At 40.0% G+C, this 25,796-nt stretch overlaps 1 protein-coding gene across 1 annotated transcript in view; it reads left to right on the forward strand.

Moving 5' to 3' along the window:
* The first annotated feature begins 13,542 nt into the window (after nt 1-13,542).
* The window catches only part of ABCC4 (ATP-binding cassette, sub-family C (CFTR/MRP), member 4), a 142,558-nt gene continuing 130,304 nt past the window's right edge, over nt 13,543-25,796 (forward strand). The window contains 6 exon segments of the mRNA XM_009325566.1: nt 13,543-13,580; nt 13,661-13,771; nt 16,551-16,671; nt 17,309-17,533; nt 22,486-22,575; nt 23,046-23,209. Of these exon segments, the coding sequence (XP_009323841.1) occupies nt 13,543-13,580; nt 13,661-13,771; nt 16,551-16,671; nt 17,309-17,533; nt 22,486-22,575; nt 23,046-23,209 (749 nt within the window).

A 25,796-nucleotide genomic window follows, 5' to 3' on the forward strand; every position in this document is an offset into this window, starting at 1 on the left:
GGGCTGCTCCCTGGCATTGTTCTGCTTCCCCGCTTGCATAGCGGATCGCGGCCAGGTATTGCTCATCTCGGCAAGGCTTGCTTATCTCGCTTTCGGCGTGGGGCTTTCCCCCTCCGCGAATGAGGTGGTTTCTGAGCTGCGTAGCTGCGTGGGAGTTTCCCGGTGTAAGGGATGGCTGGGCAGCAGCCTGGCTGCTCTCATCCGCGCTTCACAGCTGCAGTCGGCTGCCTGGACTCTAGGGGGGCTTAGGGTGTCACAGCGCGAAGGCAGGGGGTGGTGTTACTGTGTTGCCACAAACTTTTATGGGACCAGATGACGACCAGTGCAAAGTTAGTGCTTGTTTTCTTATTAGTGAGGACCTTGGCGTGAGTATGTATAATTACTCAAAGCAGTGAGGAATTACAGCTCAACAGTTTAGTTGCTTTGAAATATTGTAGGCAAAGTGAAATGGGAGAGCATCAAGTTTGTCTGTCTTAGCAGATCCCCTTTGGAAGAGAGCAGTTACAGGGGTCCTGCTTATTCTGCTTCACCTACTGTAGCCTGAGCCAGGGTGCACGTGCTGTGTTATGTGGTGGAGGAGGGGGAAGGAAGAGAGGGCACGTGAGGCTCTTTTTTTGGAAGCCTCTGAAACAAGTAAAAAACTCTTTGATCCTATAGGCAACTGTGAGCAGGTGCAGGAATCCCTTTTGAAAGGTAGGGGGATTTTAAAAGTCCCGACAAATCTTAGCTAAACAAATTTTCAGTCAAGAATATATCCTCAGAGGTACTCTGTGCAAAAAGAAAGAAAGAAAGAAAAAAAAAAAGAAAGGAGGTTGTATGCTTGCGCAGAACTCCCTGTGTTCACCATTTTGACTTGTAATTTCTTCTTTGACACCGGGGTGCCCATGCTGGAAACAACTTTGCTAGGAAATCCAGACAGAATGGGATGAACCTTGGTTGGCCACGTAGCATTCCAGGGCTGCTTCTGGTCTGTTCCCTTTCCCTTGCCGGGATCTTGTGGTGTTACTGGTAGTTCTGCCAAAAACAACCCAGCTAGATGTGAAAAAGGAAGTGTGCAGTGCTTGTAGCTAGTTTTCTGACTGCTCCTATCGTCCTTTTTTTAGGCCTTTTGTATCTGTCTCCATGTATTGCAGTGAAGTGTTCAACAGCAACAACGACGTACCTTAAATTTCCCAAGTTTTAGGCAGGCACCTGAAAGGTTCCTTTTACCCCAAACACATTTGTGCGAAGGGAAGAGTAGGTGGAAGTCTGTGCCTGTGGGATGACAGGCTTGCTGAAAGTCCAGAGATTGATTGGGACTTCGTGCTTTGCAGTCAGATGGTAGTGTACAACTGTAGGGTTTGTGCTTTGAAAAAGGGTTTAGTGGGGTATGAAAAGCTTTAGAAGTTGCCCTATGTTGTGTTTTTCAGGCTTTCATAGCACTGTAATTCACAGCAGTGGAAATACCCTTTTAAAGTCTCTTCTCTTACCTGCGCCACATGCGATCGTGAAAAATACCAGTATATCCTTGTTATTTACTAGTCAGAAAGCATAGTATTTTCTTAGTGAAAATTTCAGCTGAAATGATGTTTGCAGTGGCTTAAATTGAGTAAGCAGGGGCTGTCACTTTTCTGCAAGTTAATACTGTTTTACATAAAATCAAGGAAGTATTAAAACACCCTTTGTTAGCTATAAAGCTAACTTTAAGGGTGGCTTTAAGACTTGTTCTTCCTTTCTACAAAGCGTATAGTGTCTGACAGTTGTTGTGAGTACTGCTTTAGCACTGCTTCATTTTAATTTCTGTCTCACACAGGATGTTCTGAGATGTTTTCAACTGGAGAACTGGAAAAACAGTGCTTGAGGGGGGCCGTCCTGGGAGTAGTGGCAACCACCACCATGCAGTTGCTCAAGTGTGCCTGCTCTACGCTCCAAATCCCAGCTGTTGGCTGCTTGTTGTCAATGAGGGTAGAAAGTAGGACATTGCAGGTAGCTGGGCAAGGGTCCTTCTTATTTTTATTTTATTTATATTTTGCTCCAAAAGTGCAATTTCACCATTGTAAGGAAGCACCCTGTCATTTGCTGCCAGTGGTGCAGAAGAAAAGCTAAAACTGTTGCCTGGCAGAAACAGGAGTAAAGAAGTCGTGTTTTCATTGAATTATAAAACTAAGGTAATGAGTGTGTAGGCTGAAGACACATTCTTCTCCCATTGTTCAAAGCTTGTCTTCTTGCTTTTGGGTTGTGACTTTGACAAGTATGAGCTTGATGAACATTAAAGGCTCTAGTAGTACGTTCATGGGAAAGAGGAACATCTGGATTGTGTGTGAATATTGTTATTTTTATAATGCATCCCTTGTGTAATGTTAGTCTGGATGCTACAACAATAAAAAACTGTTTATGACAGAAGTACGAAGATCAGGGCAGTTGCAAAATATTCTCATTTTCCATATCTCTCATTAAATTATCTATATTAACATAGGATTATCAAAGCCCAAATTGTTATTCTGGATGTTCCAGATATTGCCGTAACTACTGACCTTCAGAGTCACAAGTTCCCATGCTTACCAAACTTCTTCAGGCTCTGGCTGGTAGTTCAGTTACAGAGTTATCAGCGCTCGGGTATATTTCTGATTTACTTCATCTATGTTTTGTTGTTGTTGGGGGTTTTTTTTGTTGGTTTTTTTGTATTGCTGGCTCAGCTTGCTGGTGAGAATGAGGGCTTTGAAGGATGGATAGGAGGATTTGCTTTGTTTTTAAGGTCCATCCAAGAAAGAGAGCATTCAGTCCAGTGCTTTTCATGTTTAAACAGCTATTCCATTGTAGAAAGTGTTTTGAGTTTAAAAAGCCTTGTACTCCGTACTTTATGTAGTTGAGAACAGCACTTTTCACATCTTTTTTTCTGCTTTGGGGGGTAGAGATTATTAGATTAATAACTGCACACAGTAAGAGTATTTCTCTTTTCTAACTATCAACCTATCTTTGAGCTTGTATGTTCAAGTAGCAGGTGTATTTTTATTTGTTATAGCATTTGCTCTGTTGATTTATCAAAGATGTTCTAGCTATACAGCAGTTGAATTTTTATGCACTCTGTTGTTCAGGCATCAACTTTTTGCCTGTTAATAACATGAGAAAGAGGGCAAGCTGGAACACCTTGAAAGGGTATCCGGTGTTTTTGTTCAGAGAAGTAAAAGAAATTAAAGTCCTGCTAAATTTGATATATTTATAATTTATTTTTAATAATAATAGTAATTACTTATCTGTCACAGACTCGTTGTGCCTATGACAAGTTCTTGGCTCCTTTGTAGCACTGGACACAGTCAGCATCCTAAGGCTGGATGCCTTTTTACATCATCACTTGACATGTGGCAATTGCTATTACAATAACAGCATTAAAACATGAACTGAAAACTTGCTCCAAGGCATCCGCACAGTTATGATTCCAAGGAATAAATGATTGGTTTATCGTTACCTGTTGGTGTCTGACAGCGTTGTTCTTGGCTTAATAAGCATGTGCTTTAGGGAAAAGGACAAAACCACTAAGTCTTCTTCACTGCTCTGACTTGGAGTGTGGTGGGAGAAGATTAAAAAAAAATCTTTACCTGTGGATTTAAGCGTGAACAGAACCGGGTAAGCACAGATATGTAAGTCCCAAGATTTTTAGTGATGACTGCACAGTATGTAGCTGTTTGTCTGACCAAATAGAGTCATGTCACACACCTCTCTTGTAGCGGTGTGAATAACTACATGCTTTCCTTAACTTCTTCCTCCTTTCTCACCCCATAGCTTAGAATTGGAAGGGCCACTGGCTGAGTTAGTTGGACTCCTGAGTAGGCCTAAGCGTCACCTGCATTTTAGTCCTGTGACTTGGCTCTCTTCAAAAGCTTATCTTGCCTTGCATTGAAAGAAGTTAGGCAAAGAATTCATTGCCTTTCTTGGAAGTTCCAGCCAGAGTCCAGCAGTGCCACTGTTACAACTGATCCATGTTCCTTCCTGTGTCAGTGAATAGATTTGCCGTGAGGATTTTACCTTTACTTCAGGTAACAAATGAAAATATCAAGCAGCATCAGGGTTTGCAGTTTGCCTGGGATCTTGCCTGATATCTAGTGAATTCCCACTGGCAATGCCTGAAATTGGTGATGGTGATGACTCCTAACAGATGCCACTTCATAAGATCTCTGAGGTAGCTAATTCTTAGTTCATTTATTGACTTATTGGTGCAGGACGATTGTGGTACTGTAAGAAACTCTAAAGAAATATGTAAGCATCTTCAGTATAGATAAACAGAAAACACATTTTCAATAGCCAAAGAATGAAATCACACTTGCTTCTTTTTTCCTCCTGATTGAAAGAAGACCGAGGATCACACATAGTTTTTTTAAAGATAATGCCTTGTTTGTTCATTTATCAGATATTTAATATCCTGTAGTCAAATTTGAATCATTCAGTCTCTTGAACTACTACATTCATTTGTAAGTTTTGCTTGTTTCATTGCAAGATAGCTGTATTACGCAGAAGAAAATATTGTTTGAAAATCATCGTTCATGAGCTATTGAAGTTAAAATACATGGGTAAAGAGTGCTAAATAGATTATATCGACTATGGCAAATGTGTATAAACTATCGGAATGTTAGCATTTGCTATCTGCAGTAAATACCTGGTTAGATATGCAATTAGATGAACTATTTGAGTATAAGAAAACACTGAGGCTATTTGCCTTTGGAATGCTCTATGTAAAGCATGCTGTATCATTTATGAGAGAAAATGTCTGTCTTATAATTCCTGCAAAACTTCAAAATTAGAAGTATGTTGTGCTGTTGGTTTTTTCTTTTTTCCCCAAAATCAGTTTTTTTTCCCCCACTTCTAGAAAATTCTTCAAGGCCTTAAGTAGAGTGGAAGAGGGAGATAACACAATTAGATTTTGGGAGTGGAAGGTTAAAAAGACCAGTCATCTATTTTTTTTGTATCCCTGGCACCCAACCACAGCACCTCGACGTCCTTCTTGTAGTGAGGGGCCCAAAACTGAACACAGTATTCGAGGTGCGGCCTCACCAGTGCCGAGTACAGGGGCACTATCACTTCCCTGCTCCTGCTGGCCACACTATTTTTGATACAGGCCAGGATGCCATTGGCCTTCTTGGCCGCCTGGGCACACTGCCGGCTCATGTTCAGCCGGCTGTCGACCAACACCCCCAGGTTTTTTTCCGCCAGGCAGCTTTCCAGCCACTCTTCCCCAAGCCTGTAGCGTTGCATGGGGTTGTTGTGGCCGAAGTGCAGGACCCGGCACTGGGCCTTGTTGAACCTCATACAGTTGGCCTCGGCCCATCGATCCAGCCTGTCCAGGTCCCTCTGCAATGAACTATTTGAGTATAACAAAACACTGATGCTATTTGCCTTTGGAATGCCCTATGTAAAGCATGCTGTATCATTTATGAGAGAAAATGTCTGTGTTATAATTCCTGCAAAACTTCAAAATTAGGAGTATGTTGTGCTGTTGGGTTTTTTTTTTTCCCCCCCCAAAATCAGTTTTTTCCCCCACTTCTAGAAAATTCTTCAAGGCCTTAAGTAGAGTGGAAGAGGGAGATAACACAATTAGATTTTGGGAGTGGAAGGTTAAAAAGACCAATCATCTATTTTTTTTGTATCCCTGGCACCCAACCACTTGTAACAGCAGTATGAACTCACAGGTGATTTTAATTCTTATTTCCATTACTTGCCAGAAAGGATGTTAATACAGAAATTGCTACCGTTAGGTTTCAGCATTTGCATTTTCTTTCGGAAATTGAAATTGGAGACCATTATGCTCAACTAGACTTTCTGTGTCACTTTGGTTTCAGGATTTGAGCCTTTTTTTGTTGTTGGTTGCTTTTTTCTATTTAATATGTGTGTGAGTTGTAACAGTTTTTAGATGCATTTTTCAAGTGATGAAGAAGTTGTCCACTTCAACTAAGTTGTTTCAGTAATTATCTAACCTGAGATTAGAAACTTGTTTGGATGACGAATTCTTTTCTGCAAAACTGAAGAACTCTCTTCCCTTTGCTCTACGTAACTACTTAGGCCCTACTTCAGTAAATAGCTTGTACTAAAATTTAGTGTTATGAGGCATGATCTTCAGACGTTTGCATCAAATCTTTGGTATTTTGGATATTCTTCTTTGCATGTGGATGCTCGGTTTGGAATCAATATTTTAATAATAGTCTTTGGAATGCCACAGGTACAGGTGATGCTGCTCCTCCATTCCCTGCTTCCAGGCTCCGCAGAAAATGTTAGCTGCAGTATGCTCCCCGCCCGGCCCTGTTTGTACTTCGTCTTGCCATCTGGAATATCAGGAAGTATGTTAGAGTAATCAGATATTTCATACCAGTGTAGATGAACAGCATGAAAATAACCCACAATAAATGTAATCACATACCAATTGAATTACCATTAGCATCAGAAAGTTCAGCAACTTAGCTGCTTACACTGTGCTGTGAAAAAGCAACAGCATGGAAGAGGAGATGAAGCTGAGTATCAAAGGTTAATACAGTCTGGCATTGGAACTGGAAGCCTGAAGGGTGTTTTTGAGTTAATATGGCTTTGAAGTAATTTCATTGTATTCCTATTTTTTCCTACTGTAAGCAATGAGAAAATCTACTGTTTAAGCTGCAGTAAGCCGGGGAGGGAACTTGCAAGCAAAACACCAGTTAAAAAGCATCTGAAGAAATACCAGAACTTACTCTGTTTACTTTATTAATTGTAGATGACTGCCTTGGTAAGGGGAAGTGGGAAAAGGCAGCTTACTGAAGAGAATGGGTGAGCGTGTGAAATAGAGATAGGTTAAAAAAAAGATGAAAATCACATGATGACTACAAACGGTTGTGATGCTATTTCTGAATTATTGCAAAATAACACTGGAGACTGTCTGTGTGTCCTTCTGTCTGTACATCCCATCCCAACAGTGCTCCTCTGGACTGAGAGCAAGCACATAGCAGTGTTGGATTTGCGCTGCTGATGTAGAACTTCCAAGTCTGAAGGTGGGTAATGAACAGTACAACAAAGCAGGTAGACACCTGAGGTAAGCCACGGAGGATAAGCAAACGTAGATTTATAATCAAAAGGTCCCGTGAGGAAACCCCATGTATTTTACAAAGAAACCAGCTCCAAAGTAGGTGATTAAAGAGAAAGAAATGTTATTTTGCAACTTCGTAGTTCAAGTAGTGCTTCCAAGCTGCTCAAGGAGATGAAATCCTAGTGCTATGGAAGAATTTGAGTAAACAAAGGCTCTCCTGTGCAACTTGTTGAAAAATAACTGGACATTGAGTGTAAACAGATGATGCTTGTAATGTAATGCACAAATAGGCTTAAGAGGAATGGGGAAAATGCAGTTCGTAAACCACCTCCTTAAGGAATGAGTTGATGAGAGAATACAGGATGTGGCTTTGACTGGGTGCTGTAAATTACCCAGAAGTTAAACTTCTGCCTATAATTACAAATAAAGAAGGACAAAAAGAAAAGATTTTTCTAATTAGAAAAGTAGTTCATGTAGTCTGATTTTTCTGACTTGGCCAGTGATACAGCGAGGCCTTTTGTGAAACTGGTGAGAGCAAAATTTTGCACTTGTGTAGAGGAAGGTACCGTAATATGTTAGTGACCGACTATGGTGTAACTGTTGGGGGACTGGTCAGGGCAATTGTGCCCTGTGGGTGTGCCCAGGGCCCCAACAGACACATCCTTTGGTCTTGGGACATTTTTTATTTGTGTCAGCTTTGTAATGTAATTGTAATGCTTCTTGGCTGATGTTTTGTGACAAACTTTCTCAGTCCGTGAAGAACTTGGCAACATATGCATGGGTTTCTGGGAAGCTCTGCAAGCCTGCTCTGCAGTGTGAGAATGGTACTTTTTTGAGCGTTTGCAAGCAGGACACGATATTAATCCAGAGGTACGGCAGGTCCCATCCCTGGGTTAATGAACCAGTTGAGCTGGACACTGCTAGTAGTTTAATTATCTATAATGTATTTCTTCCTTGGCTGAAAGGAAATTCTTTTGGGATGCTAGCAAACCTAATTTAAAAGCTTTCTCATTTAGGAAATTATATTTCATGTATGAAACAGAGTAGCATGAGTATTCTGATTGCACAATGACCCTGACTTTCGGATAGCAGGGCCTGATTCTCTTACATGCCATCTCCGTAAAGAAGGGGGTGGCTTGAGACCTCCCCTTGATGTCTCACTTCTCTTATGAGGGTAAGAAAACACTGTGTTTCTTAGGTTTTTCTGTAGACCTTAGAGGCTTTCCAAAATCCTGGTGGAGTTGCTCTAATTACAGCTTGTAAAAATTGCACTTTCCTGAACAACCAAGTAAATTGCGTCTGGTTGACGGTGTTGTAATGTTACAGGGTGTATTATGTCAGGGCCCAAGAGTAGAGAAATGCAGGAAGTGAATGTTTATATTGTGGTCTTTGTGTATCTGCTGGTTCAGAAATGAATCACTTTCTTCTTTTATCAGTGCTCAAGGTACTGCTGTGGAGGTGGAAAGCTTTTCGGGGTCAGAGCAGCGAGTTACTGTTTTGCAGTTGGCTATCTCTTGGGTTTGCACCAGGTTACAGAGTGATTTATTTATTTATTTATTAATCTTTATTCCTAGTGACATCAGTATTCTGGCAGTAACAGGGACTAATTCTGGGCTTCTTTCCAGACTGATGTCTTTGATCAGCTAATCGGCTTGATAGAACATAGGCATTCCCAGCAGAACAGAAGGTACTCAGGATTCTTTCAGATACTCACATTTTTTGTGTAGTTCAGGCTAGCAAAAATTTGGGCTAAGCTCTTTGAAAGGCATCATGTAAACCCTGTGTTTTGAAAGAGTGACTAAAATGAGGTGATATGTAAGAACCAAATAATTATTCAAAATTCTTAGCAAACAGAAAGGTACTTGGGGAAAGAGAAGATGATGACTAAGGGGTCCTATTTTTATTTAAGTTGAACAGCTTCTTCAGAAGGAAATATAGAAATGTGTGACTGAGCTGCGAGCCTTTCCTCCCCACCACGTTGCTTTTCTCTTTCTTCAGGCAGTAGATTGGTAGCGAGTCCATTTTATTTCCATCCTTGGGATAAGAGTGGTCGTTTGCATCACTGTCTATATATTCCCTCTGTTTCTCTAGGTCATCTTAATTTTTGTTTATTATTTTAGCTTTTTTTATTACAGAATAATGCAGCTTGCACAGTTTCAGTGTTCATTACAAATGCTAATTTTCTGTGGGCTTTTCTTATCCCTCCTTGAGGAGATCAGTGTTAGCTGATCTCTGTTTGGACAAAAGACATACCACTGTAACGAGTAGTCTTCCTTTATGGCTAAGTTGAGGTTTCAGGGACGTTCTTTGTGTAGGCCATTGCCTTATTTGCCAGCTTCCTTCAACAGTCCTCTTACAGCACTCTTTAATTTAACTGAGCCTTCAGGCAATAGAAGGGCCTGTTTCGTTTGCTTGTTATGAGTGTGTGACTCGAGAAACAGCAGGCTGTGTGAAATAGGTTGGTCTCAATTCTACTCTTAAGTGCAGAGGATTCCACGGGACGTAATCTGCATGTGGCATCCTGGTGGAAATTTTTACTTTAATGACTGAATATGAACATCTGCTAAGTCTTCTGTCTGAAAGTAGACCTCCAGCGTGAAGTTCAGGACACATCAGTGAGATGGTGAAACTTGAACTGTTCTTGCCATACTGAGAATTTGCAGTGGACAAATAGAAGACATCATTCTTGGGCCAAAAGCTTTTCAAAAACTGAGCGTAATTTGAAAAGAAAAATTTTTAACCACCTTCTAAAGATCTTCAATGTAGTCTACAGTAACAACATACTGTTAAAAGCTTTTGTACTCTTATGACCTCCATAGCAGTAGCTCTTGAAGATCAGTATTTTGGGGCAGAGTAGTCAGAAAGCTCAACAATGGGTGATTTTTTTCTTTCTTTTTATGCATTTTTTTCCTAACCCTACAGAAACATGTGGACTTGTGCTGAGTCTTTGCCATGTTGTCCATTATAATAAATGTGTCATAAAATCAATTACCACAGTTTTCTGCATACTCTGGATTGGCTCTCTTCGCCTTCTTTAATGTTAAAATAGAGGTTGTAGTGCAATATATTATTGTTTTCAAAATTATGGTTTTAACTAACGGAAAAATGTGAGAAGCACTGAATTTGCACTAGGTCTCACTGGAACTAATAGTCTGAAAACCTTGAGATTTTTGGCAGTTTTTACGCTGCACTATTATCTCCATCTGCTACTTAATTTGGAAATTCAATCTTATAGTGTGTACAGTACTTGATTGGTGTGTAGGTGGAGGGGACAGAAGGGATTTGCTACAAACTGTAGGAACTCAGTGGAGGTGGGTGTATCATCAGTAAGTTTTTTGGAGAGTTTAAGGCCAAAGGATAAGCTAGATCACTCTAGCAGTCCTGTAGACTTGAGACCGTTATCTTTCATCTGGTTACTTTGCAACTGGGCTACATTATGGCTGTGGTCAACACTTTCTGCTGCTGTTGGCTCTAGTGCTCAATCAAATTGACATCGAGATAGAGCAGTCGCCCTCAACAGAAGTATTGTTCTTCCTGTGGGCTGGTTGTGGTTTTTCACCATGTTTTGAAAATTACAAGTAAAGGAATGGTGTTCTATAGTAACATTAAGAGCACTGTTTTGTTTTTTAGAAGTGTATATTTAAGTGTATTTTTAAAGTGTCTTTTATTTTCCTCTGGGCATTCTGCTATATGCCAATAACAGACAGCACTGTTCAGGACTGGTGAGGCCGCACCTGGAGTCCCGTGTCCAGTTCTGGGCTCCCCAGTACAAGAGAGACATGGACATACTGGAGGCAGTCCATCAAAGGGCCATGAAGATGATGAAGGGACTGGAGCATCTCTCCTGTGAGGAGAGGCTGAGAGAGCTGGGACTGTTCAGCCTGGAGAAGAGAAGGCTCAGGGGGATCTCATCAATGTATATAAATACCTGAAGGGAGGGTGCAAAGAGGACAGAGCCAGGCTCTGCTCAGTGGTGCCCAGTGACAGGACCAGAGGCAATGGGCACAAATTGAAACACAGGAGGTTCCCTCTGAACATCAGGAAAGACTTTTTCACTGTGAGGGTGACCGAGCACTGGCACAGGTTGCCCAGAGAGGTTGTGGAGACCTTGGAGATCTTCAAAAGCTGTTTGGACATGGTCCTGGCAACTGTCTCTAGGTTGTCCTGCTTGAGCAGGGGGGGTTGGACCAGCTGACCCCCAGAGGTCCCTTCCGACCTCAGCCATTCTGTGATTCTCTAATAAATATCCTATTTATGCTCCTTGTTAAAGTTAAATGTCGGAAAGATTTTTGTTTTTACCACCTTGGCAGCGGTAGCTAGTGGAATCTTGTAACCATTTCCATAGATGTGAGAATATCTCTGTATTTTCCTGAAAGGGCTGCCTCATCCTGATTCTCATGCTAAAGGAGTTGGGGAAGATAACTTGTTCTCTCCTCTATCCTTCTCTGTCAGAAAGGAGACCTGTGACTTGTTTATGGAGTACGCTGTAGGCTAATACTGATGTTGCAAGAGGAGGAACACTTGGTATCAGCCATATGAGTCAACTGAAGTCTGCAGATCTTTCCCATAACTGTCTGTCCTGGAGCAAATAGAGGCGCTTTCGTCCAGCAGGCAGAAATTGTTTGAATGACCTTGAGGTTATTTGCTTCATGTCTGCTTTTTACCTGTGGTCGGCAGCAAGAACTGAGGCCGAAGAAGAAATGTTTCAATGGAACAGGTTCATTGTGTCAAACCAGGCAGAAGCTTTTCTGCTGGTTGGAGCAATTGATCTTCAAGACATTTGATCAGGAGCTGTAGGGAAGTTGTGGCAGCGATTTGGGCTGTGATGCTATTTGGCCATACAGTCCAAGGAACAGACTTGTCTGACAAGTACTTTCTATTTCTAATTGTACCTTTAACATACATAGAGAACTTGATCTGTATGATATATAAACTGTCTTCAGTACTTGCTCCAAGAGTTTAAAAAGGGCTGTTAGGCATCAGAGATGCTACTCTAAAGATAGAGACTTAATCTTTGAATGAGTCACACAAATGCTGTGCTAACACGCTAAGTAGTGAAGGAGAAACACTATTAATCCCATTTGTTACATGCAGTTGTGCCACAGAGCCTGTGAAAAAGGTTTTTGCAACAGTTCTATCTTGGAAAAAACTCTGAGCCCCCTCTTCTAGGGTTCAGTCTGCCCCTCCACCCTCTCTAATCAACAAACTTCTCATAAGCCAGTGTATACAACATTAAATTGGAACATGCCCGAGCAGGAAATGCAAAGCCGGTTGTATTCATAACCACCATTGTGGTTGTGAATAAATAAATGCCTTCATTGTAAACCATTCCAGTTTTGAATTCTCACATGTTGGCCTTCCAGAAAATAATACACTTCACCTAGTGCACCAGGTGCTCTTTTAAAAACTGTGTTGGTGAAGTCAGGGAGTAATTAAGCATCAGAAACTAAACAGCAGTTATGAACTTGCACAGGCAATCAACATCAGACAAACATCTTGCCATGAGTGCGAGTGTTTTTTCCAAAACAGGTCTATTCCTGACCTCTTGGTTCTGATCGTGTTGGCCATCTGAGAAAGTACTTGTAGGAAACAAGCCTGAGAGCCAAAATCCGCACTTCGCCTGGAAACCAAGTATCATGGATTCAGTAGAGACAAACTAAGTGGCAAACTGCAGTTTCCCTACCTGCCCTGTTCCCACTAAACCATGGATGTTTCAGAGTTGTTCATTCTCTTTTGTTCCATCTCATGAACAACTTAGTCACTTTTGTGCTTTCTGCCATACATCTGCTCTGTGGAGCACAGCTGAAACTGTTTGGACCTCCTTGAGCTATGTTTCAGGCTTGAAGAAGGATATAGGTGCATAAAAGCTAGTCTTACTGTTCCCTGACAGTATAATTTGATCTAACAAAATATTGCCTTTGCAAACAAACCTACAGTAGTGCTATTACAATTTGTTTTCAAAGCGCTCTCATAAAATACTGAGCTTTTAAAAATCTGTCTGCTAAAGAAACTGAGCTGTTAGACAATATTTTCCTTTTTGAACCTACACACTGTGACAGTGTGCTTTTTGTTTAGATTTCCAAACATGGCTAAGATCAGTTCTAGTAATAATCCATTATTTACCCATTTTTACATTTGAGTGGTTGTCTTTAAATTGCTGACCTTTAATATTTGTCAAGATGGCAGTTGAACAGAAGTTATTTTTTTTCCTCATGTAAATAAGTAGCCATGCTAGTTACAAAAAATGTCTTTTAATACGTATTACAATTTTGTTTACAACTCTGTCAATATTTTAATAGTTGGATTAAGTTCTGTTTTTTCCTAAATTTTTAAATTAATGCCAATTTTCCTTAAATATAAGGAAACACTGTAAGAAAACAGTTGCCTAAAGGCCAAGAAGAGTTGCGCTGACTGTCTGGATGCCTGAGAGTAAGGTGCTATGGGGCATGAAATGCTTTCCCATTTGTAAAATGGGGGTGACTTAATTGTTAGGTAAGAGAAGAGTGCAGTAAAATGTGTGGATGTTCAGTGATGCAGGAGAAGAGGAGGGAAGAAAGAGGTAAAAGAATTAAATTAATACGTAAAGAAATTACTCTCTTGGTCTGCTGATCAGTTTATTTATAATTTGTATTTAAATAGGTGGTTGAATCCCTTATTTATTATTGGCCATAAACGGAAGCTTGAAGAAGATGATATGTATAAAGTGCTGCCAGAAGATTCCTCAGAGAAGCTTGGAGAGGAATTGCAGTGGTAAGGAGAAAAGTAATTGTTCTCTTTCATTGTATTTCTGCTGGTGAAGGTGAGAGTTTTATTCCTATCCTAAAATTAAAAGAGGTTGTTGTAAAGTTTCACAAGGTCTACTGTTAAAAATGCTGAAGAGCTAAGAGTAATATTTAGAATTTGTTTACCATGGAAGCATTTTAATTTTTTTCAAGTAACACATAATGAAAATGTATTAGAGTATTTACTATGTCATGTATAATTAATACGACACTTTGCAGAATGCTTGGAAAAGAAAACTTTTCATCAACTGTTACTGCAGTAATCCTTAATAAATTAACGTGAGTCGTCTTGGCCTGTGGTAGAATAGCTATGGAAACCTTTTAAATAAAAGTAGGGAAGAAGTTTTAGGTTTTTTTCTTTGTTGTTTTTGAGCACAAACTGAATTAAGTGACAGCTGTGTACCTGTTATATATGTGTGTATATAAATATATGTATGTTGAAAATATGTGTTGTGGTTTAACCCAGCAGGCAGCTAAACACCACGCAGCCGTTTGCTCACCCCCCCCCTCCCCAGTGGGATGGGGGAGAGAATCGGGGGAAAAAAAAAGTAAAATTCATGGGTTGAGATTAGAAAGTTTAATAGGACAGAAAAGGAAGGGAAAATAGTAATAATAATGATAAAAGAATATACAAAATAAGTGATGCACAGGACAATTGCTCCCCCCCCGCCGACCGATGCCCAGCCAGTCCCCGAGCAGCGGTCACCGCCCCCCGGCCAACTCCCCCCAGTTTATGTACTGAGCATGACGTCACACGGTATGGAATGTCCCTTTGGCCAGTTTGGCTGTGCCCCCTCCCAGCTTCTTGTGCACCTGCAGCCTCCTCAGTCGGCGGAGCATGGGAAGCTGAAAAGTCCTTGACTAGTGTAAGCACTGCTTAGCAACAACTAAAACATCGGTGTGTTACCAACTTTGTTCTCCTCCTAAATCCAAAACACAGCACTGTACCAGCTACTAGGAAGGAAATTAACTCTATCCCAGACGAAACCAGGGCAATATGCCACTCTTTGGCAAAGTGGATAAAATGCCTTGGACATGTAAAAGCCTGTGTCTAGGAGGTGTTTCTGTTTTGTTATAAATACTCTTTCACGGAATGTGTACCAATTCCTGTCATCAATGAACCCAGAGGATCTATCTCTTTTTCTTTTAATAGTGAAATATCTTCCAAGAGTAACAGTTTATGTAAATTGTCTTGAGCCTTGCAATAGAGAAGATTTTTGTCTTAGAATAATCTTTTGTAAAATATAATTAGAGGAAGAGGTGTTTCCTAATGAAAGGTGGCCCCTGTATTAAGAAAGTGTGGCCTTGCTATTTCTTGCTTTTACACTGAAGGTAGAACAAATCAACTTTTCTAATAGTTTGGTTGGGATGAGAGATTCCTCAAGAAGTAAAAAAGAATCCAAAACCAAAAGGTTATGACCAGGTCTTACATCATCCTGCTCTGGATGAGTTAACTAGAGAAAGAGGGACAGTGATAAGCTCGTAGGAGTGCAGCTTTTAACATCTCTTTAGCTGGAGAGCTTTGCCAAATTCCGCGGATGTGTCTTGAAGCAGTTCAAGGAGTTTGCTGTGGAGGAAGATGGACTCTTTCCAGTGATTCTTACAGTAAAAGCACACACTTTCTGTGAGTCAGGAAATGGTAGAAAATACAGCATGCAAAAAAAAAGAGTGTTTTTTAATTCTTTAGTGTACTTGGCCAAGAAGCAGAGACTATAATTCATAAATAACCACCTGAGGAAATAGCTTTTTCTCTTGGGCCAGCAAACGCCACAGAATCTACACAGTTGCAATTCTGATTCTGAAACATTTAGGCAATAACTATAATCCTTGTAGCATGAAAGAGGATAAAAATGAAAAAGTTTTGTTTTCCTATCCATAATGTATGCTTCAAACTTGTGTGCCTTCTTGCAAAATAATTTGGCTTTCACGCCTTAGACTCATTTCAGCCCTCAAACTAGCAAGGTCAGAGAGCCTGGCAGACGATATTTAGCCTCCAGAAGCAAGGGGAGGCAAGCAATCCTGTCTGACAACAGTGTGCTTTAAGAAGTCTGCTTAAGTTCTGATACTTTCTTGTTAAAATCATTCTTGTTATTACTGTCTTTGATTTTAACGTGAACAGATTGTGTCCTACTTGTGGGCAGGCACGCAGTAACTCAAAGGTCTTTGCCACTTTGCTGCTGTAATCCTTGCCTTCAGAGAGACATGGGGAGTGTTAAGTGACAAAACTGCTGCAGACAGTTCCCTCTGCTCTTGTGCCGTATCTGCTCGTCCTCATCAAAGCACGTGGTGGAAAAAAGAAAGGGCCAGACATGAGAAAGGGTTGTGCATCACAGCCTTTCTGGGGAAGTGCAGAGCTTCTAAGAAGATAAAGGCAGTCCATGCTGCCTCAGTTTAGTCCATGGTCAGGAGATCATATGATAATAGGCTCTTAACTAAGGTGAGTGGCTGTCTGCACTGAGAGGAGAAGAAAGAACGAACGAAAGGGTTCCTCATCTGCAAATATGTCAAAGGCGATAGTCAACAGTGAATTGTTTGTGATTATACAAGAGCAAATAGTCCTATAATACTAAGTACAACATGTTTATGTGAATGAGAAAACATGACTATCTGTTAACTTCTTTTATATTTTTTTTGTTGTATAAAAGTGATCATGGCAATCTGGCTGTAAGTCTGAAAGTATTTTATTCCAGGTGATTGCTTTATGATTTTACTTCTGTCCTCCAGCATGTTTGTGTTTTGTTTGTCAGGTACTGGGATAAAGAGGTGCAAAAAGCAAAAAAGAGAGGAAAAACACCACACTTAACAAAAGCCATTATTCTTTGTTACTGGAAATCCTATTTAGTTTTTGGAATTTTCACAATGATTGAGGTAAGTGGTGTAAAACGTCATACAACGCATTTCTTGGCTAACAGCAATGTGAAACAGCCTCTTAAATTGCATGATACGTACTGGTGACTTCACGCTGGGCTGTTCAGAGAATCTGTGATGTTCATGTACTCAGAAAAGTAAAACAGCTACAGCCCCGTAGAGACTGAAAAATTGAGCTGTAACTGTGGGATTATGGATGTGGAACAGAGAGCTGATTTTTGAGACATTGCAAGCCATTGACTTGCTTTGTAAGGCTTAGCTGTATTTTATGTATCTGAGTGGGGTGCCCCATAGAAAAAGGTTTTTTTGCTATATGTAAATGGCTGTAAAGGAGGCATCGTCATCTTTAAAAATGGAAATGTAATACTTATTCATGCAATTTTTATAACATCAAAATTTTTATTGGTAATTGAGAGAGTTCTTTTTAAAGATTCAGCTAAATTTTAATGTGGAATGTATTTCTTTTGGATTATGTGTTGATAAAATTGGCTTGACATTTTAGAGCACAATAAAGACAAAATAATAGGGGATGTGACTTGGAGCAGTACTTGGCTCTTGTTTGCCCGGTTACAAATTTGGGTGGCATGGTATGATATGAAACTGTTAATACTTTTTTCCCTTCTTTTTTTTTTTTCAGGAAACCCTCAAAATAATTCAGCCAATATTTTTGGGAAAAATTATTAATTATTTTGAAAATTATGATTCCTCAGATGAGGTAGCTTTGAATTTTGCATATTGGTACGCAGCTGCTCTGTCTGTGTGCACACTTATTCTAGCTATAATGCACCACTTATACTTCTATCATGTACAGCGGGCTGGCATGAAGCTGAGGGTAGCTATGTGCCATATGATTTATCGGAAGGTAAGCAAGCCTGTTCACAGGTATATTTGGCATTTGACAGCTATTTCATTAGAGGAGTTAAAAAATACAGTTATTTGTTCTGTTCATGCTTGTAATTCCCTTGAAGTTACTCATTTGTAGAAATGTAATGCATGCTAATATGTATCAGACCTCAAATGTATACTGTGTGCTTTTGTTTCTCGCTTTGGTAATACGGTGTCCGAATGACAGCTTCAGTCCTCCTAGCGAAGGTGGTGAGTTAGATAGCCCTAAAGCCTAGGAGGAGCTGCTGATTTTCGCCTGCTGGCGCTGTTGGAGAAGAGCTCCCCCATTGCTGGTGGAAGGGTTGTGTGCTGGAGCATTAAGAGGCCGTCAGCATACAGCAGGAGAGGGGCAGAGCACCCAGGGAATCCTAGCAGTTACGCAGCCCTGCAGTTTCCTCCCAGGGGAGGACATTATGCTTGGCTGTCACCATCTGCTTCAGCACTCTCAGTTAGCTGGGAATTGCTTCACTGTCCCCTTCCCTTCCCTGCCCGAAAAATTTATTTATATTTTCTTCCAGCAATGCTGTAGAGCTAGTGAGTTGCCTCCTTTGCGCGTCAGAGAGGCTGGCCCTCTCTCTTCGGGCATCCATCAGGTTAGTTCAGGGAGAGGCAGCAGTACTGCGGTACTGCTGCTGCCCTCTCCAGGCTGGACGGGGTGCTCGGCGTCTTCACAGGCAGGTCCCTTTAGTATCCCTCCTACTTGAGGGGGAAGAAGAGAGGAGTGGGCAAAGGAGAGACGGTTTAGAATCAAACTGGATCCTAAAGGTAGGGAGAGCTGTTTTTTAGTATCAGTTACTGGTTTTACTGTGGGAGCACTGGAGTCCTTCATTAAAGCCAATGAAGTGTGAGAAGGGATGTACGTTCAGTAAGCTGTGGTTTCTTTGCTGTCTGTGTGTCCTGATCAAGAAATAGCTGTCCTCGACTACAGATGGAGCTGAGGCCGCTGTCAGATGGAAAATGGAACAAGAGAAGTTATGGGTATTACCTACAGGAAGGAGTTGAGCGACATCCAGAATGAAATGCTGGCCTTGGTGTGCTGTGGGGAGCAAGCAACCCAATTGTAAATGTCTGCTTCCCTCTTCTGAAGCTGTTGGCAATACCTGAACCATTGAGTCTATCTCTGCTTCCAATCAGGAAGTCCCTGCTGGGGATGCTGGAAGGGAAAATGCCCTATCTACCTTTAGTGCTGCTAGAATAGTGACCTGCCAGTTCCTACCTCAGCAAAGAAGTTTAATTGAAGGATCAGGACTGTAAAGTTTCTTTAGAATGTAAAGAAATCCATGTTATTTTGGCCATTAAACATAGGTACCATCCACTTAAGGCAAACACTTGTGCTACTGGTATAGGTCAAGCAAAGGTTTTGGGCAAAGCAGTAAAGTGAGGAGAGTAAAAATGTCCCCATTGTAAGTGGTGATTGCTTTTCATGCACATTTATTCTCCTCCCTCTTCTGATACCTTGGAAATTATCCTCTGGGAACTTGGCTCTAACATGGCACATTGCTTTCTTGTACACAAACATGTCTCTAAGGTATTAATTTACTAAACTGATTATCATAACAGTTTGAAATTCATGAAATATGTATATAGCGATGTTGTTTGTTGCTGTGTTGATATTAGCTTAGAAGCTTGGAAAAGAAATGTTCATAATGTGCACCCTTCTTTCTAGAGATGTGATTAAATGGAAAATTAATCTCCCCTCATCTCATAAATGTTTACTCCTGAGGGTGAAGGCTGAGGTCACAGCAGAACATTGATAAACCTTTCTAATCATTTGTCTTCATTATCTGAGGCTTATAGATAGGTCATACTTTCTCTTTATCCTCATATAGGCTTTTGAAAGAATCTGGATGCTAATTTACCAGCACTTTTGCGGTGTTTGTTAATTGCTGTAGTAAATAAAAACTTGGATTTGCAAGGATGAGTGGGTTGGATGAGAGAGCATCCTTAATACAGAACTTCAAGTGCTCATAATTCTTAAGTTTTAGACCCTTTTTCCTTTTCTGGAAAGTTAAAATCTCATTTGCAAAAAGCCTGTATTCAAACTCCAAGATGTTTTGTGATCAGTAAGAAGTATTAGTGATGCACGCAGGAAGCTTGTAGCAAAAATGAAAATGGAATCTGTCTCATGACTCAATCTCATGTTTTAAAACCAAAGGCTACTTATGGGAGGCTGATTTTTTTTTTTTTTTTTTAAGCTTGACTTTTAGAAGTTGTTTGAGGTTCAGAATAAACACTAAAGCAGCTTAAGCTGTGGAGTAGTTGGTTGAGACAGAAAGCAGCCAAAAAGGTGTCAGGAGTTATTTGATTGAACAGTTATATTATTCCTTTCTATGGTCAGTTCTCCTTTTTTACTGTGCTTTTGAATTAACTATTTGGGGCAGGGAGAGATTAAAACACTAAGATGGGAGTACAGAAGGCAAATAATGGTTAAAGGATTGAAATGGGCCTGTGCAATTACATCTGGGGGGAAAAAAGTTATTTACCTAAGACATCGAGCGTACAAACTGCTCTTATTAGTTCATATAATTAAAACCTATTTTCCTTGAGAAAGGGTGCTTGCTGGGAAATACATCTGTACGGAAAATTTATAGACAGAACATCAAGCAGCTCTTTGTGCTGAAAACAGACAGATAATTGGCAAATGTAAAATAAAATGTAAATTCAAACTACAGTTGCTTTTTAAAAAGGTGTGTGGCTCTAGATATAATCTTCAGTAGTATTTCTTACCTTCGGAGTGAATTTATAAATGTTATAGTCAAAACAGTATTTAAAGCCACAGTGTACTGACTTTGGCTGGGATAAAGTTAATTTTCTTCACAGCAGCTGGTATGGTGCTGTGTTTCGGATATGGTAGAAGGGGAAAGTACCAAAACAGGACTTTTTGGTAGAAATCGGTTACATAAGTAAAACTGCTGCTTTGTGTCCAATGTTTCCATTTCCTTCTGTATACTTTGCTGTCTAGACAGGCCCATTCAGACAGGAAAATGGGCTTTAAAAAAAAAAAAAAGAAAAACTTCAAAAGCAGTTTTGAAGCAGGAAGGGAAGAAAAGACTAAAACTGCACTGCCACTGGCACTGCAAAGGGCTGTCTCTTCCCTGAGAAGGCAAATCAGTTACAGATGAGCACCCTCCTTTTGGCTCAGATGCTTGCGTGGTTCCTCCTGAGACTGTCTTGGTCAAAATGAACTGGGCTAGTACATTTTGAAACTGTTTTCGCTGCCCCTGTCTGAAAAGGCCAGGAAGAGGTCAGAAAGGTGACTCAGGTGGTGGGTCTGAGACAGACCCGGGCTGTAGGCCACTAGCAAGACACCAGTGCAGTGTTCTCCCGGGTGGCTCAGGTGGACCTCAAATAGCAGATATGTCTGCATTGTAAAGGAGTAAGTAGTGGTAGGTGCTGTAAACACACCCTGGTGAGCAACTTCTTCAAACACGCATCACTTGAACTCCTGTTATTATGGTCTATGGCTATCTAACAGCTTTTCTGGGAGCTTATCAACCTCGGTCTGTGGTGTGGAGTAAACATGATAGAAACGTGGATGTACTGTGGCTGCATTACCTGCAGGCAGCTTCGCGGGGGATTTCAGGTGCGTGAGAGACAAATGGCTTAAGACAGGGAATGAAGCAATGATTTTCTCAAATAATTAAATCTCGTCTCTCATATACTCAGTATCCTAGATTTATTATTGGAATATCAGAGGAATTTTTTAGTGGAGTTTTAAATGTTTCTGCCTGCTGGTTTCAATGAAGTTAGGGTTGGGATTCTCTCTGTGATTAATACCTTTGTAACCCAACAGTGAGGTGCAAGAAATGTAAGGCACTTTGTTTGAAATGATGCTTTGAATAGTACTTTGATGTCTGATGTTATTTCATCTGATTTAAAATACTGGAATAATATTTTTGAAACAACTAGTGCTTTTCAGGTTAGATTATTGATCAAAAAGAAATCCTAATAATCCTAACTGGATAGGGAGAAGTAGATGTGCGCAGCCTAAAAATTCGAGGTTTTGTTTTTGAGGAGTGAACTATTCCTGTTACAGGAAAACATGTAACATGTTTTATATATTTTTTTTACTTGTGTTGCAAAACTGTGCTTTCTTTCTAGCAGGTGTGGAAGGAAGCAGGGTCTGTTATCTGTGTGTTTGAGCTATTTCAGTTTGGCTCTTTGCAGTAATGTTCAGACTGCGTATTTCCAGATGTGATTTTTTTGGGGGGTATTTTATAATCACATACTATTTTCTACTGATTAACTTATTTATTAACATATAAAAATATTTGATACTTACTCTTGCTGCTTTTCATAGCATGTCCTAAACTTCATTTAATATAATTCAGAAATCTTATGATTTTACAAGAGTTATTAAGGGAAATACTAATTTGTAAGGGGATATTAACTCTGATTTGCAAAGACAAAGTGCAGTTTGCAGTGTTCGCAAGAACTGATAGGGTAAAATGAGTAACTTGGTTTTTTTGTCTTCTGTCAGGAATCTCATTCAATTGGCCAAATGTTGTCCTGATTTTAATTTGGTCTTCAGGTGGAGTTTCCCTGTTTTGAACAGATGCTAATAACGTGGGGGGAGAGCAATGCAACTGAAAAGTTACAGGCTCTTTTGTTTAGCTTTAATAAGTTGCTATGTTGGCATTTTTCCATTTTTTAATCACTTCAGACATGAAGATAGTTATGGCACTTTTGTTCTCGCAGTCCTTCCCTAGACTTTTTTTATACTTTCTTCTTCAGGACTTTCTTCAGCATATTTAACCTAACCTACATGTTATCTAAGGTTCTTGAACTGTGCCCAGATATTCTCAGGCAAAAGCTGAGATAGGCCTTCAGCTTTTGCCCCGGTATTGTATTTGTGTATTGAGTCTTCTGTGTATGGGTGTACTGTGCTCTATAAGCTGTGACAATTGGAGACTGTTCTGATTTTTTTAGGCACTTCGTCTCAGTAACGTAGCTATGGCAAAAACTACCACTGGTCAAATAGTAAATCTTCTGTCAAATGATGTGAACAAATTTGATCAGGTAAGAAATATTACAGATTTTTCCAAGGGGCCGAAGAAATTGTGGGGTTTGAGTTAAGAAGTTTTTGTTTACAACTGGTGATTAAGTGTTTCTTACGAACATTTCTTCTAGTTGTTTCTCGAACATCATAGGAAGAGAAATATTCTCTTAAAATATGGGAGGAAAACATACTTCCCCCCCCCCCCCCAATTTCATATTTTCCTGCTGTTTTCCTAAGCTCAGAGAAATGTTGGTGCGTGAAGATAAAACAAAATCAATGTGGTAATTTGATTACTTTTTGGAGGTTCCTGAAGTAATGTGTACATTACACGCCTCCATGTACATATAGGTCTCTGAATCTGGTGCAGAATTCTCACTGGATGCCTCAGTACCTGCCGCAGGCAAAGGTGCTTCCTCAACTTTATGTTATTAGGGTTTAATTTTTTAGCTAAGACCAAAAGCTGATTTTTGTTTCTTAACTGTTTGCCTAGGTAACGATTTTCTTGCACTTCTTGTGGGCTGGACCAATTCAAGCTGTAGCAGTAACAGTACTTCTCTGGATGGAGATAGGCCCATCATGTCTTGCAGGAATGGCAGTTCTGATTATTCTTCTTCCTGTCCAGACCTGCATTGGGAGGCTTTTTTCTTCCCTAAGGTAAGGTCACATGTGTTGGGTTGTAGGTATTTTCTGTCCTGGGTTTTAAAATGTGGATACAGGATGGAGGTGGAGTACTGCTCTGAGATCAGCTTCTCTCTGGTGAGGGTTTTTGTGTTGTCTTTTGTCTTTGACAATGTTTTTCATAGTTGCTAATCTGAGATTTCTGAATTCCTGTTTAGGGACTTGAAGTGGTCTGTCTTCCAGACATGCTGAAAATATCTGCTACTCATTAGCTGTCCAGTATATTAAAAGAGTTGGGCTACTTCTGTAGCTACCTTGCTGTAGATCGTGGCATAGAATTGTGTAATTCCTTGAACTTTGCCTTCCTGCATTGATGCTTAGGGAGTGGTTACTACAAAGGCAATACTGTCAATCCTGCCATAAGTTTGACTTACTGGGGTGATACAGGAATTGCAGCAGAAAGCTCTGAAGTTGTCATGTTCAAAGATCATGCTCTCTTTCCTCCAAAACAAAGATGCAGAGAGAAAAAAAGGGAAGGAACTGAGAGAGAAAGGAAAAAAAAAATTATGATGGTGGTTTTGATGCCAGCTATGAGGTTTCTAACCGTAAAGTTCTAGGCTGTGGAGATCTAAAATGAGTTTCCAGTAATTTTCCATTGTCAGACAAATTTAATTTGTTTTTCTGACTTCCTCCTAAAAAAAAAGACTTGCCTCAAGTGGGAATATTGAATGATCTTCAATGTTCTCGCTTCCTAACTTTCTTTTCCTTGTGTAATTAATCATGCTCTACTTACATCATGAGTTTATAAAGGGCTTTTGCATCTAAATAGGAGTATTTTTGTGTTCCTTTACTGTGTACGCATATGCTTAGTAGTGTTATGCATCTTTGTTGCATTTGTATTCAGGGTGAATGGGTTCCTTCTAGCTCTTTGGATAAGTAAAACTTTTTTTAGTGAGTTACTGTTGTTTTCAAGTTGTATTTTAAGACAAGTTTTCCAGAGATACTGAGACTGGCATTGCCATTGCATGGCTAGGTATGAAGAGAGAGCTGAAAATTACAAAATCAGACCAACTCATAGACTTCCTTCTATTTGTAACCACTGTGGTAGTCTTCAGTTATTATGCTCACGTGCTATTTCTCAAATAATGAGCCATTCAGTGTTCTCTGTCAAATTCTTAGGTTTTTTATGATAAAACCTGTTTGTAGAACACTTCCAATATATTCTTACGTGTGCATTTTCACTGCCTGTGTAATACGCACGCATAAGTATCATGCTACTTCACTGTTCGGGTTTTTTGAGTTTCAAGTTTTTGAGGTTTTAAGCTTTGAGTCAATAGTTAAAATACTTAGCACTTAACTAGTGCTTTATCCATGGTGGTAAGCATTATTATCCCCATTTTACAGATGGGAAACTGAGGCACAAAGAGATTAAGGGACTTGTCCAGGGTCAGACAACAAGGTGACAAAAATCTCATCTCGAAGGTATGTATTCTAAAAGTTAATCAGTGGCAATGTAATATTGTTTGGGTTTTTCCCCCATTCATTAACAGCCACTTGTTTGGATGCAGTGCAAGGGAAAGAATTTGTTAACCAGAAAAACTTTTGCTTGTCTCCATGTGCACAGATCTTTGTATTTGTGAATAGAAATGTATAGTGAACAGATGGAGTTAATGGAAAAACTGAAATGGATTCCAGCTCTGTAATGATGAGTGTGTTCACATGGCAATTGCTGGGAAGCTGCATGGATTTAAGGAAATTGGCCTATGAAGAAGTAATTTGAGGATTAAAGCTTTTGCTAAAATCCAGGCACGCTCAGTGTAGCAGCTAATTTGTGCTATTATTCAGCATTGTACTTGTGACCCAGTCTTGTAAACACATATTTGCGCACCAGTTGATGATGCAGGCATTAGCTTCGGTGCTGTAGGAGTTTGCAGGAATAGACTCAGTATCCTATGGAATGGTATACACTGTATTACGCAGTATTGCTTTTACCTGCACAAGTACTAGAAGTTTTACAGAATACACATGACCTAATATATTATTTGAGAAATAGTTCAATTATTGAACTGAAGACCATTTTATATATATTTATTCACAAGAGCTCAACCCTTTCACTGCTTAGCCATGCAACTGTAATATTCTCATTTAAAGCCCTTTTAATTTTTTTTTAAGAGAAAAGCTATGTGTAACTGTTGTGTCAGACATGATTAAAACCCACGAAATATGCCTCAGGAAAGCAAAAAGGAATTCTGCAGCTTGCTTAATTTAGAATGGCTACTGGTATCATAGAGGAGACTTCTCAGACACTTGAAGAATTTTCAGGTCCTTTCCTTGCGCTCTTAAGCATGCTATGTGAGTATGTGTTTCCCAGTCGTCCTGATCTGCGTGTACTCTGAACTTAACATTTTCAAAACCGCGGACATGTCTTCCTCTGCTGTAAATTGCTATCGGTGCACTGGAAGTCTGTGTACTTTAAACCATGATATAATGTCTCTGAGACTGTGGCTTCTGGTATGTATGTACAAAATATGCTTTTTGCAATGTAGAGGAGTGTAACTTAAAAAAAACAAAGAAAAATACCCCGCCCCCCCCAACCTCTTGAACATTTTAAAGCAATTTGAAA

Source organism: Pygoscelis adeliae, unplaced genomic scaffold (genome assembly GCF_000699105.1).
Source record: "Pygoscelis adeliae isolate BGI_AS28 unplaced genomic scaffold, ASM69910v1 Scaffold56, whole genome shotgun sequence".
NCBI classification, from domain to species: Eukaryota; Metazoa; Chordata; class Aves; order Sphenisciformes; family Spheniscidae; genus Pygoscelis; species Pygoscelis adeliae.